At 42.1% G+C, this 19,433-nt stretch overlaps 1 protein-coding gene across 1 annotated transcript; it reads left to right on the top strand.

Annotated features, from left to right (window-relative positions):
- The first annotated feature begins 11,411 nt into the window (after positions 1-11,411).
- LOC148123892 (uncharacterized) lies at positions 11,412-12,317 on the top strand. Its single transcript, XM_087915901.1, has one exon. The coding sequence runs from the start codon at positions 11,414-11,416 to the stop codon at positions 12,269-12,271; it is 858 nt and encodes a 285-aa protein (XP_087772027.1). The 5' UTR covers positions 11,412-11,413; the 3' UTR covers positions 12,272-12,317.
- The last annotated feature ends 7,116 nt before the right edge of the window (positions 12,318-19,433 follow it).

Below are 19,433 nucleotides of genomic sequence, written 5' to 3'. Positions count from 1 at the left end.
CGGGGGTGGGGGGAACTGCAGCTCAAGTGCAAGGACCTCCTTGATTCCCCTCCCTAAGGGGACCCTCCACTTTCTTTGCTCTCTTCACCGTTCCCTGCCAGGGATTCCCGCTTCTCCCCCCCCTCCTTTTATTTCTCCCCCATTCAGATCAACAACCCGCCCTTCTTGAACCAGAATTGAGCTTCCATTTGCGGTGGGTCAGAAAACCCCACAGCGCCGGGGCTGAAATCGGCCCTCCGGCAGCCCCTTTGCCAGGAAGGGAGCCAAAGCTAGAAGTTTTGGGAAGGGGCTGGGAGGGTAGTGATCCCACGTGATTGGGGGAGGCGCACTCCCACCATGTGTGTGTGTTTGTGTGTGCGAGTGTGAAGGCTCCCAAGGACTCCCTTAATCAATGCCCAAGTCCTCGCTGGCTGTGGGGCTGCGCCTCCCTTTCTCTCCTCCACCGCAGCCTCACTCCAGGGACGGATTGAGAGGGGAGAGCAAAAGGAAGTCCACGCTCCCCTCCAGGGCTGGCCTGACCCCCCCCTTGAGCCGCAGCCCCCCCAACAATGAAAAGATTCCCCCTCCCACTTTCTCCGCTTCTCTATCTTCTCTTGCGGGTGAAGTCCAGGGAGATTTTGTCCGGAGACCGATGATGCTGCAGAAGGGAGGATTCTCATTGGTGCTTCCGCTCGTTCCTCATGAGTGAGGGCGGGCTCCCGCCTGAGCGGATCTGCGCTCTGATTGGTTGTTGCGGGTGGAAAGGCGGTGTTTCCATTTCCCCCCGCTTTTTTCTTCTCTGGGCTGTTTGAATTTACCTCAGGATGTTACTGAGGTGTCTTTCAAGGAGGGGAATCAAGGAGGTCCTCGCCTCAATTCAGAGCCCCGATTCCGCCTCTGGGGCTGGGACTCCTCCGCGTCTTCCTCCCCTCTTTTTGGGGGGCGGTTGTGGGGCCGCATCCATGGGCTCTGCTGGGCTCCCCTTATGCTCGTGGGGGCGCTGGGCCGGATCCCCGGAAGCGAAGGGGGGAAGGAGACCCCCGGGAAGGAGGTGGATGGGCTGGGGAGGAGAGGGGATTGGAGGGGCCGTCAGGGCTCCTGGGGGGAGATCTCCTTCATCAAATGCTCCAACTGGCACAACTCTTGGATGGATTAATGGGGGAGGGGGTCTAGGTGAGCCCCCCCCCAAAGAGGGTCCTTAAAAGATCGACTCCTGTTCAGTGTACTTTGCTAACAATGTTTCTCTCTCGGAGGGATTGTTCTTAATAACTGTTAATTCTATAATGTGGAAGAACATTCACTTTGTGTGTTATTTGTAATTTAAAACAGAATTTAAAGTAAAGAACATTTCAGGTGTGGGTTGTTGTTTTTCATAATAAGCCCATTTGCATCCGTGAACATTAAAGATCCTTGTGGAATAGCCAAGAAAGGCAGTGGCTTTACAAAGGGAAAATCGTGACCCTTTGTTTCAACAAGAAATGCAAATTCTGGATGAGAAAAGATATCAGCAAGAAAATGGATTGAGCATTTTTAAATAAGTGGAAATTGAATAGTTTTAATGTGGCATTTTATTGAAAACATCTTCAACTTGTATAGATTACTTTTAGTAGGGAAACAAACAAACTATCAGATGGCATGAATCATTTTTATGCCTCAACCCAAAATTAACTTAATTTTTGATGTTCTGGTTAAACAGTATGTAGTTAGTTGGGAATTGGGAGCTGTCTCCTTAAGGGAATGCTTCATGGGAAATGTAGTTGATGCCTCATGGGAGATGTAGTTCATGTCATGTGGTCACATCTGTAATCCTGAATGGTTACTGAAGTGACCTCTAGTTGGGATGGGAGGAGTTTCAGTCATTCTTGCTTGGACCCCAGCATAGTGCTGGAGTCTCTCCCTTTGCTGTATTGTTATGGGATGAAGATAACCATCTTTTCACATTATGAAGACGACTATGCAAAGATTGGACATTAGATGAATCTCAACATAACTGTGAGTTATACCTTGAGGATGCCTAATATGATCCAACGAAAGAAAACTTTGTATGGAAGACTTTGTCATGTTTAACTGCTTATCTTAAGCATTTTTGGAAGATAAATATTGCCTAAAACAAGACATTAGACAAAAATGTACTGATAACATTTTGGGGTTCCAATTTGATGAGATGGGAGTTGGTGGAGAGAGATTTTAATTCCCTTCTGGATCTACTAGTGAATCGGTAGATTTTTTTTCTTTTTAAAGACTCCCCAGAGACACAACTTTCTCCTTCTGTCCATCCAGCAATTGACAGAGCCCTGGTGCCTGAAGTCTTAAGTCCGGTACAAGTCCTTGTCAACTGGCGCTGCTACCCGCACTTTTGGCTCAAGCAGGAGAACCTATATCATTTCAGGATCTATTGATACTCCTATAGGATCTCTTTCAGACAATCCAGTCTCTTCTTTAAAATGTCCAGTAATGAAGCAACCACAATGTCTGAAGGAAAGCTGTTCCACTGGTTAATTGTTTTCACTGTAAGAAAGATTCTCATTAATTTGAGTTCTCTCCTTGATTATTTTACATGCATTGTTTCTTGTCCTGCCCTCTGGTGTTTTGGAAAATAAATTGACCCCCTCCTCTTTGTGGCAACCTCTCAAGTACTGGAATACTGCTATCTTGTCACTCCTAATCCTTTTGTGTAAACGAGCCACCCCCAAATCCTGCAACTGTTCTTCACATGTTTTAGTCTTCAGGCCTTTTATCTTCTTAGTTGACTTCTCCAAAGTCTAAAGATCTTTTTTGTAATTTGATGACCAAAACTGAATGCAGTATTCCAGGTGTGGTCTTACTAAGGCTTTATAAAATGGACCTAATACTTCACACGTGATTTTGATTCTATGCCTCTGTTTATACAATCAAGGATATTAGCTTTTTTGGCTGCTGCTGCAGACACATGATTCATGTTTAAGTGATCATCCCTTCTGACTCCCAAGGTCCCTCTCACAATTACTGTTTTTGAGCCAGATTTCCTGTAATCTGCTTTTCCTGCCCAACTGTAAAATCATACTTTTCTCCACATTAACTTTCATTTTGTTGGATTCAACCTTGTCTCATTTGTATCAGAAAGGCACAAGATGCATACACATAAAAATCTATAGGTGATAATAAAGTAATAATTGATGGCTTGCAAGGGTAAAAGAAGTTTGGAAACTGTAAATAATATTTGTAAAGTACATATTTAATAGATGCATAACTATTCTACTAGAATATTGAATAATAATTGAGTAATTAATCAAAGAGTAAGAGGTTGAATAACACATGAAACCGTGTGATAAACTTGTTCTCTTTTGCCCTTTCCCTAATTTACTTTACTTTTTTCTCTCTTTCCCTTTTTTTTCCTTTCCTCTCTCTCAGCCAATCTCTCTTTTTTTTAAAATAAAGTTTATTCAGGATTTCAAGAAAATTAAAAAAAAGGAAACAAGTACTCACATTTTACACCATTGTTATAGTAGTATGCATATTCTTCAGTAACAATTTGATTCATTTACTACCAATAAATCTATCGCTTATTTACTAAGTCCTTATTTATGTTATTATTAAATTACTGTATTTATATATTTACAATATTTTACATACATACACATTTACATACACATGTCATATATCCAATTCTTCTTTAGGGTTTCTTTGGTCATTTTCACTAAACTTCTTTAGTTCCTTTTTTTAACCAATTATACCATATATTCCATATTTTTAAAAAATCATCTTCCTTATTTTTAAAAAAAATATTTTTATTTTTAAGACAAACATACAGACAGAAACATAAAACCATCTTCCAATTATATACATACAGTGTGTCAGTTGGTTACAAATCTTTTGTGCTATCCTTCCATAGTCCTTACAAGTTGTATAGATTCTCAAATTGTCAATCTAGCATATACTTATATATTTATCAGTTATTAATCATTCATTTGACTAAACTATTATTCCATCATTTTATATGAGATATTCTAGATTTTATTATAAATTGATATTATAGATTCATCCAATGGTTATATATTTTATATTCTATATCAATCTATTGATCTTCTATTATGAAACTTGCTAATCTGTTTAGTTGCGATGTCTTTTTCTCTAGCCATTGATAAAATAAGTCCCATATCATATAAAATTGTTTATCTTCTTGTTCTCTAATTTCAAATGTCATTCCTTATTTTTAATACCACAGTTAATCTGATCATTTCTGTGCATTGATGAGTTTTCAGCCAATCTCACTGTACATGTGTTGTACTCTGGCAAGAAAAGTGATAATAAAGTAATAGCAATTGATGGCTTGCAATGGTTTTACAATCTCTGAACTCTGTTCCCATCATAAACCCTATCAGCAGTTCAAAGGACGGAGAGATTGATCACCCACGGAGAGCAGAAGATCCACCTGCCACCACGGATTCTGGATTCCTCCGACCAGGTGAAGACCCCACCCCCAGAAGGGCCGTGACCCCCGAGTTAGCATTTGCTGGGCCAGCGGAGCAGAGTGGGATGAGGGCAGGGCTGTTCCTGGGTACCTGGTGGAAAGTAGGTGGATCTTGGACCGGGCTACTCAGTGTTGTTACATGAGAGCAAGCAGTCACTCCTCTGTCGGAAACTCTCGGGGGTGGATAGGACACCAGAGTCCCTCAGCGTTGGGCGGTTTCCCCAGGACAGAAAAGCCCCAGAGGTGGCACAGAAGCCCCTGTGTTCTTGGGGAGGGGGATAATCTAGGAAATTGGAGGGAGGACAGAAGGGTTGCTCCTTTTCGGAAGGCTGCTGAATTCTGTGCAACGGGGGGAGAGCTGGAATAGGAGGGAGGGAAGGAGGGGATACTTTCTTCCAACCCCCCCTCCACCATTATGACTCTCAATCCCAACTCCCCAGGAATTTTCCCAGCGAGATTCCACACAGTGATCCATCCAGAGGATCAGACTTTGCTCTCTCTGCTGGGGGGTGGGGTGGGAATGGAAGGGGCTAGACACAAACCACCTTGTTCTTTTTCCTCCCCTCCTGCCGTGGTTGGTTGCGGGGCGGGGGGTTGGCTGAAGGCCCCAAGGTTGAGGGGCTCCTTCCAGGAGAGGCAAAGGAGGAAAGTGGACAGGTGTCTCCGTATCAGGTACAGATTAACAAAATTGGAGGTCATCTAGTCCAACCCCCCACCCAAGCAGGAGACCCTACACCATTTCTGACCTATGGCAGTCCAGTCTCTTCTTGAAAACTTCCAGCAATGAAGCTCCCACAACTTCTGAAGGCAACTTCTGTTCCATCGGTGGATTGTTCTCACTGTCAGGAAATTCCTCCTTATTTCCAGATTAAATCTCCCCTTGTTCAGTTTCCATATATTAATCCTTGTCTGGGAGGCATTAGAAAATAGCTTGACCCCCTTCCTCTCTGTGGCAGCCCCTCAAATATTGGAAGACTGCTCTCCTGTCTCCTTGGTCCTTCTCTTCACTAGACTAGCCAGGCCGAGTTCCTGCAACCGTTCTTCTTTTAGCTTCCATTCCCCTCATCATCCTGCTTGCTCTTTTCTGTACTTTTTCTAGACTCTCAACATCATTTTTATAGTGTGGTGACCAAACCTGGATGCAGGACTCTAGGTGTGGTTTTACTAAGGCTTTATAGAGTGGTATTAGTACCTCCCTTGATCTCGATTGTATCCCTCTGTTAATGCAACTTAGGATTTGCATTGGCTTTTTGAGCTGCACCTGCACATTGCTGGCACTTCATTAACTGGTTGTCCACTAAGACTCCGAGATCCCTTTTCCAGTTCCTGCTATTCAGCCTTGGTTTCACCCAATCTATATGTGTCCTTTGGGTTTTTCTTGCCTAGGTGTAGGAATTCTACAATGAATTTCATTTTGTTAGATATGGCCCATCTGGATCTTGAGCCTATCTTCCCTGGTGTTAGCTATTCCTGCCAGTTTAGTATCATCTGCAAATTTGGTAAGTTCCCCTTCTATTCCATCATCTAAGTCGTTAATGAAGATATTGAAGAGTCCTGGGCCTAAAACAGAACCTTGTGGCACCCCACTGCTTACTTCCCTCCATGTAGACTTAGACCCATTAAGGACTACTCATTGAGTACGGTTTGCCAGCCAGTTGCGAGTCCATTTAGTGGTGGTTCTATCTATCCCACTTTTTTCTAGCTTACTAAGAAGTAGGTTGTGGTCTACTTTATCGAATGCCTTGCTGAAGTCTATGTATATTATCTCCACAGCATTTCACTGGTCTACTAATTTAGTCACTGTTGAAGAATGAAATAAGACTGGTTTGGCATGATCTGTTTTTAACAAACCTGTGCTGACTGCTAGTTATTAATTTACTTGTTTCTAGATGTTGGCAGATCTGTTTTTTTATTATCTTTTCCAGTATCTTCCCGGATATAGATGTTAGGCTGATTGGTCTATAGTTTCCTATATCTGTTTTTTTTTTCCTTTTTTAAAGAAGGGAACCACATCAGCTCTTTTCCAGTCCTCTGGTAGTTCCCTGGTGCTCCAGGATTTTTGAAAGATATGGTGCAGTGGTTCTGAGATGACCTCTGCCAGCTCCTTTAAAACTCTGGGATATAATCCATTCAGGCCCCGGTGCTTTGTATTTGTCAAGGTCAGACAGGTGTTCTCTTACTATTTTTTTGCTTATTTTATTTTTTATTTCTAGTTTGTCTTTGCAGGAGTTTTTTGGATATGTTGGGCTATAATTTCTTTTTGTGTGAAGACGGATGCCAAGAATGAGCTAAGCAGCTCTGCTTTCCCTCTGTTGCCTGTTACTTCCTTGCTGTCTTCTCTCTTTAGTGGACCAACTGTTTCCTTGATTTTTTTCTTGTTATTTATATGTTGGAAGAAACCGTCCTCTGTATGTTTTCGTCTCCAGGCCTTTGATCACCTTAGTTGCTCTTCGTCCCAAAGGTGCTTCTATTCTCAAGAGGCAACTGGACTTTCTGGGTTTTCTTTGAAGACGTTTCGCTTCTCCTCTAAGAAGCATCTTCAGCTCAGTTCTTAGTTGCTCTTCTTTGCCCTTTTCCCAAAGTCTCAACACCTTTTTTGAGATGTGGCGAAAACTGGGTGCAGTACTCCAGATGCGGCCTCACTAAGGCTTTATAAAGCCCACTGGGTAGGCTTTTGGGGATTCCAAGTGGTCTTTTATCCCCCTCCCCAAAAGAAAACTTCGGAGATGCTACTGATCCTCACCAGGAACCCTTATTTTTCAGAGGAAAGAAACCAGATCCCTGGATACCCACTTCCACCCCCCCACCCCCCACAAGAGTCCCCAACACCAAAACCAAAGCAGTCCTTTCCCTATGGGAAAACAGACTCATCCCTGCGTCGCCCTCTCCTGGTGATGAGAGGAACTGCGATCATTGCAACTCATACCGAAACGAATGAATGGAGTGGAGTGGAGTGGAGTGGAGTAGAGTAAATAGAGTATGGAATGGAATGGAATAGATTGGAATAGAATAGAATAGATTAGAATAGAGAATAGAATAGGAATAGAATACAGAATAGAATACAGATTAGAATTGAGTACAGTAGAATAAAATAGAATATAAAATAGAATGGAATAGAATAGAATATAGAATAGAATGGAATCGAATGCAATAGAATGGAATGGGATAGAATAGAATAGAATAGAATAGAATAGGGAATGGAATAGAATAGAATAAGGAATGGAATGGAATAGAATAGAATAGGGAATAGAATAAGGAATGGAATAAGAAATGGAATGGAATTAGAATGTAATGGAATGGAATAACAGAGTTGGAAGGGACCTTGGAGGTCTTCTAGTCCAACCCCCTGCTTAGGCAGGAAACCCTATACCATTTCAGACAAACGTTTATTCGATCTCTTCTTAAAAACCTTCCACTGTTGGAGCATTCACAACTTCTGGAGGCAAGTTGTTCCACTGATCAATTGTTCTGTCAGGAAATTTGAGGGGCTCCTACAAAAATGAGGCGGGGTGTGTTGTCAATCTATTTTCCAAAGCACCAAAAGGCATGAGAAGAAACAATGGATGGAAACTAATCAAAGAGAGAAGCAACTGAGGTCTATGGAGAAATTTCCTATGGAGCACCCACAACTTCTGAATGCAACTTCTGTTCCACTGGTTGATTGTCCTCCCTGTTAGGAAGTTTCTCCTTCGTTCCAGATTGCTTCTCTCCTTGGTGAGTTTTCGCCCCTTGCTTCTTGTCCTGCCCTCAGAGGCTTTGGAGAATAGCTTGACTCCTTTTGGGGGGCAGCCCCTGAGATACTGGAAGACTGCTATCATGTCTCCCCTAATCCTTCTTTCCATTAGACTAGACATACCCAGTTCCTGCAGCCATTCTTCATATATTTTAAACTCCAGTCCGCTAATAATCTTGGTTGCTCTTCTCCGCACTCTTTCTAGAGTCTCAACATCTTTTTCACATCGTGGAGACCAAAACTGGATGCAGTATTCCATGTGAGGCCTTACCAAGGCCTTATAAAGTGGTATTAACACTTTACCCAATCTTGATGCAGCCTAGAACTGTGTTGGCTTTTTTGGCTGTTTCATCACATGGCTGGATCATATTTAAGTGATTTTCCGCTAGGACTTCAAGGTCCCTCTCACAGTTACACCTGTTGAGCGAAGTTCCACCTACACTGTACCTCTGCATTTTGTTTTTCTTGCCTAAATGTAGAACCTGACTTTTTTCACTCTTGAATTTCATTTTGTTCAATACAGCCCAATGTTCACAAGGATACTATTAAAAGGATGTCATTAAAATAATATTTCCCTGAGGAGTTGCCAATTGTGGCCCCTGGAAATCTTGTGCATTGCCACCAGCTGTGCGCTAGGACTGCTGCTTCTATCCCAAAGGTCTCTGTGGAGTGTGCCTTGCTCAGACAACCCCAAATGTGGGCCACTGTCAGTAGGGGGGATGTGGCTTGTGCCCACATCCTGCATCCCCTCACAGAGTCAACCGTCAGCTGTTGTCTCCTCCAGATGTTTCTCCTCTCTCGCAGAGCAGCAAAAGTGTCGGCAATTGCTGGACCCAAGCATGGCCTTGGAAGAGGACACCGTAGAGATAGCAGCCCTGGGCCGCCCCTTCCAGCTGGGGACTTTGTACGACTGTCGCAAGGATGCCCTCATTGCAGGTAGGAGCTGGAGGAGAGGCTGAGGGGTGGTAGAAAACCTGTGAGGGAGGGAGATGGGCACTGCCATCAATGCGCAGGCTTAGCCCAGGGACACTTGAGAGCTGGCATCCTGAACACATGGCCTGCTAATCCCAGGTAGCTGAGTAGGGTCTTCTGCCTGGGGATGTGTATCCAGCCCTTGGCCTGCCATGCAGCACAGCTCGCTCTGTGTACCAAACACGGGGTGACTTTCCACACCAAAGTCACTGAAATGCTGTGGAAAATGACGAAACCTCTCTACTCAGTCAAAAGCCTTTCGGGGTTTTTTGCAGTATTTTGCAAAACAGGCCAGAGGTTCCTGGGGTGATTTCTGGACAGAACCGATGAGGTTATTCTCTGGGAGAAATGATGGTCCCTTGTCCGAGCTCTCTGGGGCTTCTCTATCCAGCTGCAAGTCTTTTAGAGGACGAAATTACTGACTAAAAATCTAACAGAGAACCAGAGAAAAGAATTAGAAAAAACCATGGGGATACAGGCAACAAAAAAGGTCAAATATTTAGGCATATGGTTAACACCACATAGTAAATCACTCAAAGAGAATAATTATGATAAACTGTTACAGCAAATTAAGAAAGATCTAGAATCTTGGAATAAGTTGCAGCTTTCTCTACTGGGCAGGATTGCCACAATCAAAATGAACATCTTACCAAAACTCCTTTACTTATTCCAGACAATCCCAATAAAATTACCAAAAAATTTTTTTGATGATATAAATAAGGTAACTCTTAAATTTATTTGGCAAGGGAAAAAAGCTAGAATCAGTATTAAGGCCTTACAAGATGCAAAAAGTAGAGGTGGGCTAGCGCTTCCAAACTGGGAATTATATTATTGGGCAGCCAACTTATTATGGTTAAAAGACTGGGTCAATTTACGGAACAAAAGAACTCTAGTCTTGGAAGGGCACGACCTTCAGAGAGGATGGCACGCATTTCTATGGGATGTGGGGAAAACTAAACAGGCGTACTTTCATAGACATCTTATTAGAGATTCACTATTAACTAATTGGAAAAAATATGTAAAAACATTATTTAAAAATTCGATTTGGCTTTCAACAATGGAGGCAATGGTTCATCCCAACAATTTGGATATAACAAAAACGACTAAATATAAAGATTTATTAGACCCTTTAGGGAAATTAAGAACTCGACAGGACTTACAGGAACAGGGATTTAAAATTGATCAGTGGTTATATATACAAATCCATAGTAGATACAAACAAGATATCAAAGAGTTTGGAATCTATAGCAAATTACAACACTTAGATAAAATCTTATTAGGATCAAATAAAAAGAATATCTCTAAATTTTATAAATATTTATTGGAGGTAGAATTAGAGCAAGAGATAGTGAAAGGAACATGATAATGTGGAGTAGGAATATTGGAAGAAGCATTACATTAACAGAATGGGAAAAGATCTGGAATAGAATCATTAAGATTACGAAATCTGCGGCGTACAAAGAAAATATGTATAAAATGTTATATAGATGGCACTTATCCCCTTCGAGGTTAGCGAAAATGAACCCAAACTCTAGTCCAAAATGTTGGAAATGTAAAAACATAGAGGAACCTACTTTCATATGTGGTGGACCTGTAAAGAAGCCCAGAAATACTGGCAAAAATTAGAAAATGGCTGGAGGAGATAACCAAAGAACAAATCAAATACAAACCAGAGTTCTTCCTACTAGGGATCTCTGATAAACATTTTCCTAAAAAGACGAAATATATAATAATTCATATTCTAACTGCGGCCAGATTAGCATTTGCCCAGTGCTGGAAATCATCCTGTTTACCTACAGATCAATTGGTCATTCAGAAAATATGTGACTGCGCAGAAATGGACAATTTAACCATAGCTCTTAAAAATAAAGAGTCTTCAGCATTTGATAATAATTGGAATGCGTGGTATAATTGGTTATATCAGAGATAAACTGTTCAAGGAATAATGGGTAATTTAAGCATAAATAGTAATAAGATGTGTATATTTAAAGTAAGGTAGGAGAATTGGATCTTGCAGACTGTCAAAAGAATATCTGTTTGGTTTTAACGTATTTTCTTTTTTTCTTCCGTCTCTTTGTTTTTTTTCTCTTTTATACTTCTTTTTCTCCTTTCTTGGTCGCAAGACCGAGCATTTTTCTTTTCTTTTCCTCTCTCTTTCTCTTCTTTCTTTCTTCTTTTTTTTCTCTCTGTTGCATATGTAATGTTGTTATGTTATTTTTTAATTGTAAATTCAATAAAATTTATATATAAAAAAAAAAGAAAATCTGAAGTCCCGGACGATGTACAGAATATGGGTGTTGGCCCTGTGTGATAATGGAACTCTGAGTGTCCCCAGCGAGGAGTTGGAGGTCTCCACATCACTGCCGGAAGAAGATGCAGACAGTGTAGCTTGCCAGTTCCTTCAGGAAAGTTCCCTGGTGGAAGACAGAGAGCCATTAGTGTTCTCCCTTCCTCTGGAGAAAGTCCCCTCAGATGCCTCCACCTCCTATCTCGTGTACCAGCTTGGAAAGGAGAACCCAGAAATGCCCAACAAAGTGATCCTGGGGATGGGAGCAACAGGATGTGGGAAAACCACTCTGATCAATGGGATGATCAATTACATCTTAGGTGTCCAGTGGGAAGTTAACTTCAGATTCAAACTCATTCATGAAACCACCCAGATAAGCGAAGCTGGAAGCAGGACGTCTGAAGTCACAGCATACGTGGTGAACCATCAGAAGGGTTTCCGAATTCCATATTCTCTCACTGTCACTGACACTCCAGGATTTGGAGGCACAAGAGATGCAGAGCAAGACAACCTGGTTGAGGAGGAGCTCCTGGAGTTTTTCTCCACCCCAGGGGGCATTGGCCACGTGGATGCCATCTGCTTGGTGGTCCAGGCCTTCCTTGCCCATTCAACTCATGCCCAGAAACACATCTTTGATTCTATGCTCTCCGTGTTGGGAAGAAACCTGAAGGATAACATCCAACTCCTGATGATCTTTTCAGATGAGGAGACCCCACCTCTCCTGAAGGCCCTCAAGGAGGCTTACCTGCCATGTGCTCAGGATGAGTTGGGCACCCCTCTGCATTTCCGATTCAATCATTCAGCCCTCTGTTCCCCGAGAATATGGAGGAAGCCACAATACTGCTGCTAAAATGTTCTGGAAAATGAGCAGTGAGAGCATGAAGGATTTCTTTGACTCATTAAAGATGCTGGAAACCAATCAGGAGCTGGGAGCTGCTCTTAGAAGACCTTCCCCTCCTAAGATTGAACATGTGCGCCCAAATAGTTTCCAGATCAGTATTGATCCAATAGCCATTGGGAAGCCTTCCATCTCTGGGTACCAGGTGGAGTATCGGATTCCAGGCGACAATTGGAAAAGTCTCCAACAAGAAGGCCCTAAGGATCAATTCAACCTGGAAGATGTCCACCTACATCTTCAGTACCAATTCCGATGTGCAGCTGTGACTCAAGAAGTGCTCGATCAATGGAGCGAGGCAACCACTTGCACCTGTCCTATTGGGAGACCTGCTGAGGTAATTTGCAGGGGGAGGAGGGGGGGAGTAGAATAGTCTGACACCTGCAGGGCTGCAGCAGAGCAGATAAAGGTCCAGAGAACAGGGTCCTTTCAAGAACGGAGCTGGCTGTGGAGAACTGCCACTTCCGACATCAACCCCACCATTCCTGAAATCCCCAAATTGCAGGACTCCAAGAATTGAAGGGCTGCTTAAAAAGGGGGTGGGGAAAAGATCAGAGGGGTCAGCCTCAAGGGCAGTGAGGAGGGGGTGGACCTTCTTTACCACCCCCTCCAGTTCCTCCCTGTGTCTTTTGGGGGAGTTCAGTTCCTTGCAACCTTCCTGCAAGGCAGCCTCTCCTTTGGCTGACTCTGGTTTGCTTTTCATGCAGAAATCCCCGGCTTTTGTGCTGTGCGATGTATCTGGAAGTGACTGGAGGCATCCCGGGTAAAGTCTTGGCCTCTGGGGATGGGTGGGTGGATAGAGGAAGTGGAAGTCGTTGTCCTGGGGGGAGGGACAGGCTACAATGGCCATGTGCTGATGACCCTTTTTCGCTCCTCCTCCTCTGCAGGGTCTGAATGGAGGATCATCCTGGTGGGCAGAACCGGAACTGGGATAAGTGTGACGGGAAACACAATCATGGGAAGGGAAGTTTTTGAGTCTGGGTGGGCCCTTTGGTCAGTAACAAAAGCATGCCAAAAAGGAGGAGGCACAGCTGAATGGCAGGAAGGTTGTGGTTGCGGATACGCCTGGCTTTTTCCCTACCAGTCGTCTAGACAAGGATATTATTAAATATGCATGACGTCACATCTACATATACCACGTCATCCACGTCAGGTGCAAAGTGGAGTCTGATGTCAGACTCCATTTATTGGTTTCAATATCGGAGATCTGTCAGTGGCTGACGTATTGGACAGCGCTGACTATAAAAAGCCAGCACTGGCTGCAATTGTTGCTTTTTAACCAGTTTGAAATAAAGAGTTCCCTACACTGCTGGTCCGTTCCTTCCTTGCTACACCTATCTAACAATGGCAACAAAGGTGGAATACTAAGGAAGACAAAGGACCTCGTGGGGCACCACAGCCATTTTCCATCTGACCGTTCAGACTGACAGTGAACCAACATGGCCCATCGATCCCTATCCATCCCATTTGACCCAGCCAAAGAGAAGTGGTCTTCATACATGGGAAGATTCAACCAGAGTTTGGTAATGAATGGGATGAAAACAGAATCCGGCTCCAAAAGCAGCGACAGTGAAAAGGAGGATGTTCATCGGGTAAGAACCAGTAAATCCGAATATGGAAAGGGGAGCAAACCATGTGGAAACTGCCAGGGAAACCACCCTAGCTCCACCTGCCATTTTAAAGAAGTGATCTGCAGGCGATGCGAGAGAAAAGGCCACATTGAGGACGCCTGCAGAGCCAGCCAACCGGCTGACACTCCAAGCCAAAGAACATACTCCCTGAACAAACATTACAAGACTCAGAAGACATTTGGCGTGAAATTTAAAAGACAAGATGGCGGCCGGGAAGAAGAAACACACCACACAAGAGGTGGCTACAATCACACTCGTGTAGTACACACAGGTACTATGGAAAGTGACAAATTCCTTGCAGAAGTGAAGATTGATGGAAAGATGTGGCCGATGGAAGTGGAGTCAGGATCATATATATCAATGATATCCTGGACAGCACTCCAGAAAATCAACCCCGCGATCTGCCGAAATCAACTCCAACCACAACGAATAATATTAAAGGACTACCAGGGCTACGAAATACCAGTCCTGAGGAAGAAGGTTTGCCATGTGGAATACGGGGAGTTTAAAGGATCTCCACCACTGACTATCGTGGACTGGAACCTACCCAGCCTCCTAGGGAGAGAGTGGTTTGCACCGCTACAAATCAGCCTCACTGGTATCCATGCAACAATGATAACCGGAGCAGGCGGCGGAAAAGATTTGGATGTGTTAGAAAAAGAATTCTGGGACGTTTTTAGCAGCGAATTGGGCAAGTATAAGGGGACCCCAATAAGTTTTAGACTAGACCCCAACATAGCCCCTATCCGTCTCAAAACCTGGAGAGTCCCATTTGCTCTGTGTCCAAAGGTTGAAGAGCAATTAAATAAACTGGTAGCTCAAGGCATTCTTGAACCGGTAGACCACGCAAAGTGAGAGACACCTATAGTGACCCCTGTGAAACCCGATGGGTCTATCAGAATCTGTGGGGACTACCGGAGTACCCTAAACCATGTCCTACAACAGAGCGCATATCCGGTGCCAGTAGTCCTAGACCTAGTACAGGCATATCAACAATTGCCTGTGGATACAGCCACCGCCGAAGCCCAAACGATTGTAACCCATAAGGGTGCATTTAGGTGCAACCGGCTACATTTTAGTGTTAGCATAGCTCCCGGCCTCTTCCAGAGCATAATGGAAAGAGTGCTACAAGGTCTGCCGGGGGTAGTTCCATATTTTGACGATGTAATAATCTAAGACAAGCCCCAACTAATGGGCAGGGTCTGAAAAGTTTTAGAAAGATTCCAAGAAGCGGAACTCAAAATAAAAAAGGAGAAATGTCACATTGCAGTTCCAAGCGTAGAATTCTTAGGTTTTCAAATCAATGGGTCAGGCATTCGACCCACCAATAAGAAACTGCAAGCAATTAAGGAAGCCCCTACTTGCTTTTATTGGTACAAAGTATTTTTTAATGAAACTCTGCTTTTATACACTTTTCCCCCCAAACATCTGTTATCCAATTAAGCAAGGTTTTCAGCTTCCCTCCTTCCAGAGAAGACAGATTCAAACTAATCCTAATTTAGAATACAGTAGTCCTTGACTTACAACAGTTCATTTACTGACCATTCACCTGCCCCATTGCAAAACATCAAAAAAACACATGTGGCTATGGAAAATTAGTTTTTTCAAGATATCTGGCTCGTAACCATCAAAGCATGATCTTGAAGCACTAGCTTTCTGCTTGCAAGGGACAGTCTGTGAAGGAACAGCTAGTCTTCGATTTACAGCAGTACAACAGCACTGAAAAAGTGGCTTATGACTGTTTTCCACACTTACGACCATTGCAGCCTCCCCATGGTCACATGATCAAAATTCAGACCCTTGGCAACTTCATACTTATGATAGTCGCAGTGTCCTGGGATCACGTGATCTCCTTTTGCAAACTTTCAGATAAGCAAAATTTATGGGGGAAACCAGATTCCGGATTAATAACTGGATTACTAATTTAGCAGCTGCAGGCCGTAAAATGGGGCAAAATTCACTTAACAAATGTTTACAGAGTTTACAAATTAACAGAGTTGGAAGGGACCTTGTAGGTCATCTAGTCCAACCCCCCCGCCCTGCACCATTTCTGACAGATGGCAGTCCAGTCTCTTCTTGAAAGCCTACAGTGATGAAGTTCCCACAACTTCCAAAGGCAACTTCTGATCCATCGGTTGATGGTTCTCCAAGGCAGAAAATTTCTCCTTATTTCCAGGTTGAATCTCTGCTTGTTTTTAGCAACAGAAACTTTGGGCTCAATTTGGTGGTACCTGTATTCTCTAAACTGGTGTTAGATATCTTGCACAAAAGCAATTAGATAAATATTGTTTTAAGGCTTGTTTTATGCAGTTTTTATATCTCTGCTCTCCTTTTGAAAAGCAGGCAGTGTCTGAATCCAGTGTGGGGATGGAAAGAAGGATCAATTTTATCTGAATGATACTTTTGTTCAGGGGTGGTTTTCCAAAAATTTTTCCTATCAGTTCCACGCACGCACTTTGTGTGCACACACGCACTTTGCGAACTTCTCCAAACTGGTCAAAATTTCTGCTACCGGTACGCCAGAACCAGTCTGAACCGGCTGAATACCACCTCTGCCTTCGTTTATGATAAAGTTATTATAGGATGCCTAAAGCTGGTTCCAGTTTTAGTGCACTGCAATTAAATGATTCACTCAGCCCCAATTTATAAATTTATACCGTTTACTTGGAAAGGGGCAAGATCATTGTTGACAGTTTTAAGACATGTGGACTTCAACTCCCAGACTTGCTGACTGAGGAATTCTGGGAGTTGAAGTCCACATGCCTTAAAGTCCACACATCTTAAAATTGCTAAGGTTGAGAATCGGTGCCCTAGATCAATGAGTTTTAAAAATGATATGTTTTTCTATTTTGCATTTTGGCATCAAAGGAGATTGCAGATAGATCATGCTGTTTATTCACATTTTGATTTAGTGACCCATGCAGTTAGTATTATCGGTTTATGGTCTTATTATGTTACATGAATATATAATATAAATATTGGGGTGATTCTAGAATCTGAGATTAGGAATCTGTAGGATTCATGAAAACATAAGGAGTAAACTAGGATTGTGTGTGTGACATACATGCAATTCTTTCTGAGTAAAGTTTAGCTTTGTCAGGATACAAACATATAACCTCATGCTCCCTAGACTCATTACATCAGAGGTCTCCAAACTTGGCAACTTTAAGACTTGTGGGCTTCGGAGGGCGGAGCTGGCATCACGACGGTACGGCATGCAATCTCGGAGGTCTGAGATTGCAAGCAATATTTTTGCCCCTGGACGGTCCAAACGGACCTAAACTGTCCTGAAAAGATGGCGATAGTGAAGAGCGCATCCTGTAGATCCCAGGGACACTGCAAAGTCCCTGGTTGATCCAGGAGAAGCCCTTCTTGCCGGCAGCAGAGAGGCAGCCATTAAAGCTGCTGAAGTTGGGAAAAGCTCCGATCGGAAGAGACTAGAAAGAGAAAGTGTGTCGGCTTGGTGAGAACTTTTTTTTTTTTTTTACTATTCTAAGACTTAAAAGGACACCCTAAAGAAAAGAAAGAATCTGTAAAAGTTTTGACAGAACTGAATAAGTGGCGGTTTTAAACGGAAGTGTCAAAGTAAGGCTTTGTTTTTTGTTTTGTTTTTTCTTATTGTTGGACTGCTATCGCGATTTTGCATTTGCTTACTGGACTGGTTCTTTTCCTATTTACATCTATTTTTTCTTCTCTTTTTTGATTTTGCAACATTTTAGGTTAGAGGCTCCCTTTAGTTATTTTTCTCTTTTTTTATATACTTTCTCTCTCTTTTTAAACTTCTATTACGTTTTGTCTGGGAAAGGAGGGGGGAAGTGAGAGTAAAGAAACTTTGTAACACTGCCAACTAGAGGCTTGAAAATGTTTTAGATGAAGCTGAGAAAGCTGAGAAAGAAAGATCTGAGACTCCCTTTCAAGGACATTGCTATGTGATAAGATAGAGGGAAGAGCACGGGAGAGTGTTATTGCAGGTGTTCTTCTGGATTTCTATCAACAATTGAAGCTTGGTTTTGAAGTTTGTGGAGAAGAGAGTTATAATAAGAGCCTTGGATAATTAAATAAAGTGCAGTGTGCCCTTTTTATTTTTCTTTAAATTGTGCTACCCCTCTTTACCAGCTTTACTGTACTCTTTTTTTTCCTTAAACCCTTATTTTTGCAATATTTCCATTTTTGCTTTGTATTTTAAAGGGAAAGCCTCAAAAATTTTCTTTTGTTTTCCTCCTTCCTTCTTTGGGATTTTTTTGTCTTTCCATCCAAAATAAATAAAGATAAAACAAAGATCTTGACAAAGAATATGCTATTAAGACAAAAAGAAGAATTGGCAGACCTATTGAAAATTCAAGTCATGAACAAGGTTAAGTATTTGGGGATACATTTGACAGCAAGATGTAGTACATTGAAAGAGAACAATTACATTAAACTTAAACAGCAGATAGTGTTGGACTTGATGAAATGGGAAAATCTACAATTGTCATTAATTGGGAGAATTTTAACAATCACAATGAATATTTTACCCAGAATTTTATATTTGTTTCAAACAATACCAATACCAATTAGGCTTGGAAAGGACTTGTGTTGAAATATATATGGCAAGGTAAGAAAGCGAGAATAAAGTTAAAACTCTTGCAAGATGCTAGAACTAGAGGAGGATTTGGTTTGCCTAATTGGGAATTGTACTATCAAGCTACAAATTTAATGTGGGCTAAGGAATGGATAACATTAAGAAATACTAGATTGTTGACATTAGAAGGACATGATTTGTTGTTGGGGTGGCATGCTTTTTTATGGTATAAGGGAACCAAAACACAGGGCTATTTTAGAAGACATCATATACGGGAGTCTCTGTGGTTAAATTGGGAGAAGGTTAAAAGACAATGTTATTTGAAAATTCCAGTCTGATTATCGACTATTGAAGCATTTTCTTATCCTATAATATACAAAAAGGAACAAACAGCTTTGGTGAAATATTGAATGAAAAGGGTGAACTTAAATCTATGCAAAAACTAGAGGAACAAGGTATAAAGATGAATTGGTTTTCATATGTGCAAATACATTCAAGGTATGATAAGGATTTTAAAACAGAAGGTTTTTATCATAAATTGATTGACTTAGATAAGATTTTGACAGGTACTGATGAAAAGGTGATTAAAAAATTGTATGGATATCTATTAGAAATTAAACTAGAAGAACATGTTAAAGAAACTATGATTGCTTGGGGGAAGAATTTTGGATATGGGATTGATCTAGAGAAATGGCAAAAATTGTGGTCTCAAAATTATAAAATGACAATGTCAACAGCACTTAAAGAAAATTTGTATAAGATGTTTTACAGGTGGCATTTTTTCCTGACAAGAATAGCAAGAATGTTCAAGAATAAATCTGAAAAATGTTGGAAATGTCATCAGATACCTGGATCATACTACCATATGTGGTGGACTTGTGCGGATGCGAGAAAATACTGGACTAAAATCCACACGTGATTGGAA

This window comes from Pseudonaja textilis, chromosome Z (assembly GCF_049901715.1).
Source record: "Pseudonaja textilis isolate UNSWEBS1 chromosome Z, rPseTex1.2, whole genome shotgun sequence".
Taxonomy (NCBI): domain Eukaryota; kingdom Metazoa; phylum Chordata; class Lepidosauria; order Squamata; family Elapidae; genus Pseudonaja; species Pseudonaja textilis.
Note: the sequence above shows the minus strand (reverse complement) of the source record. Positions and strands in the feature narration are given on the sequence as shown.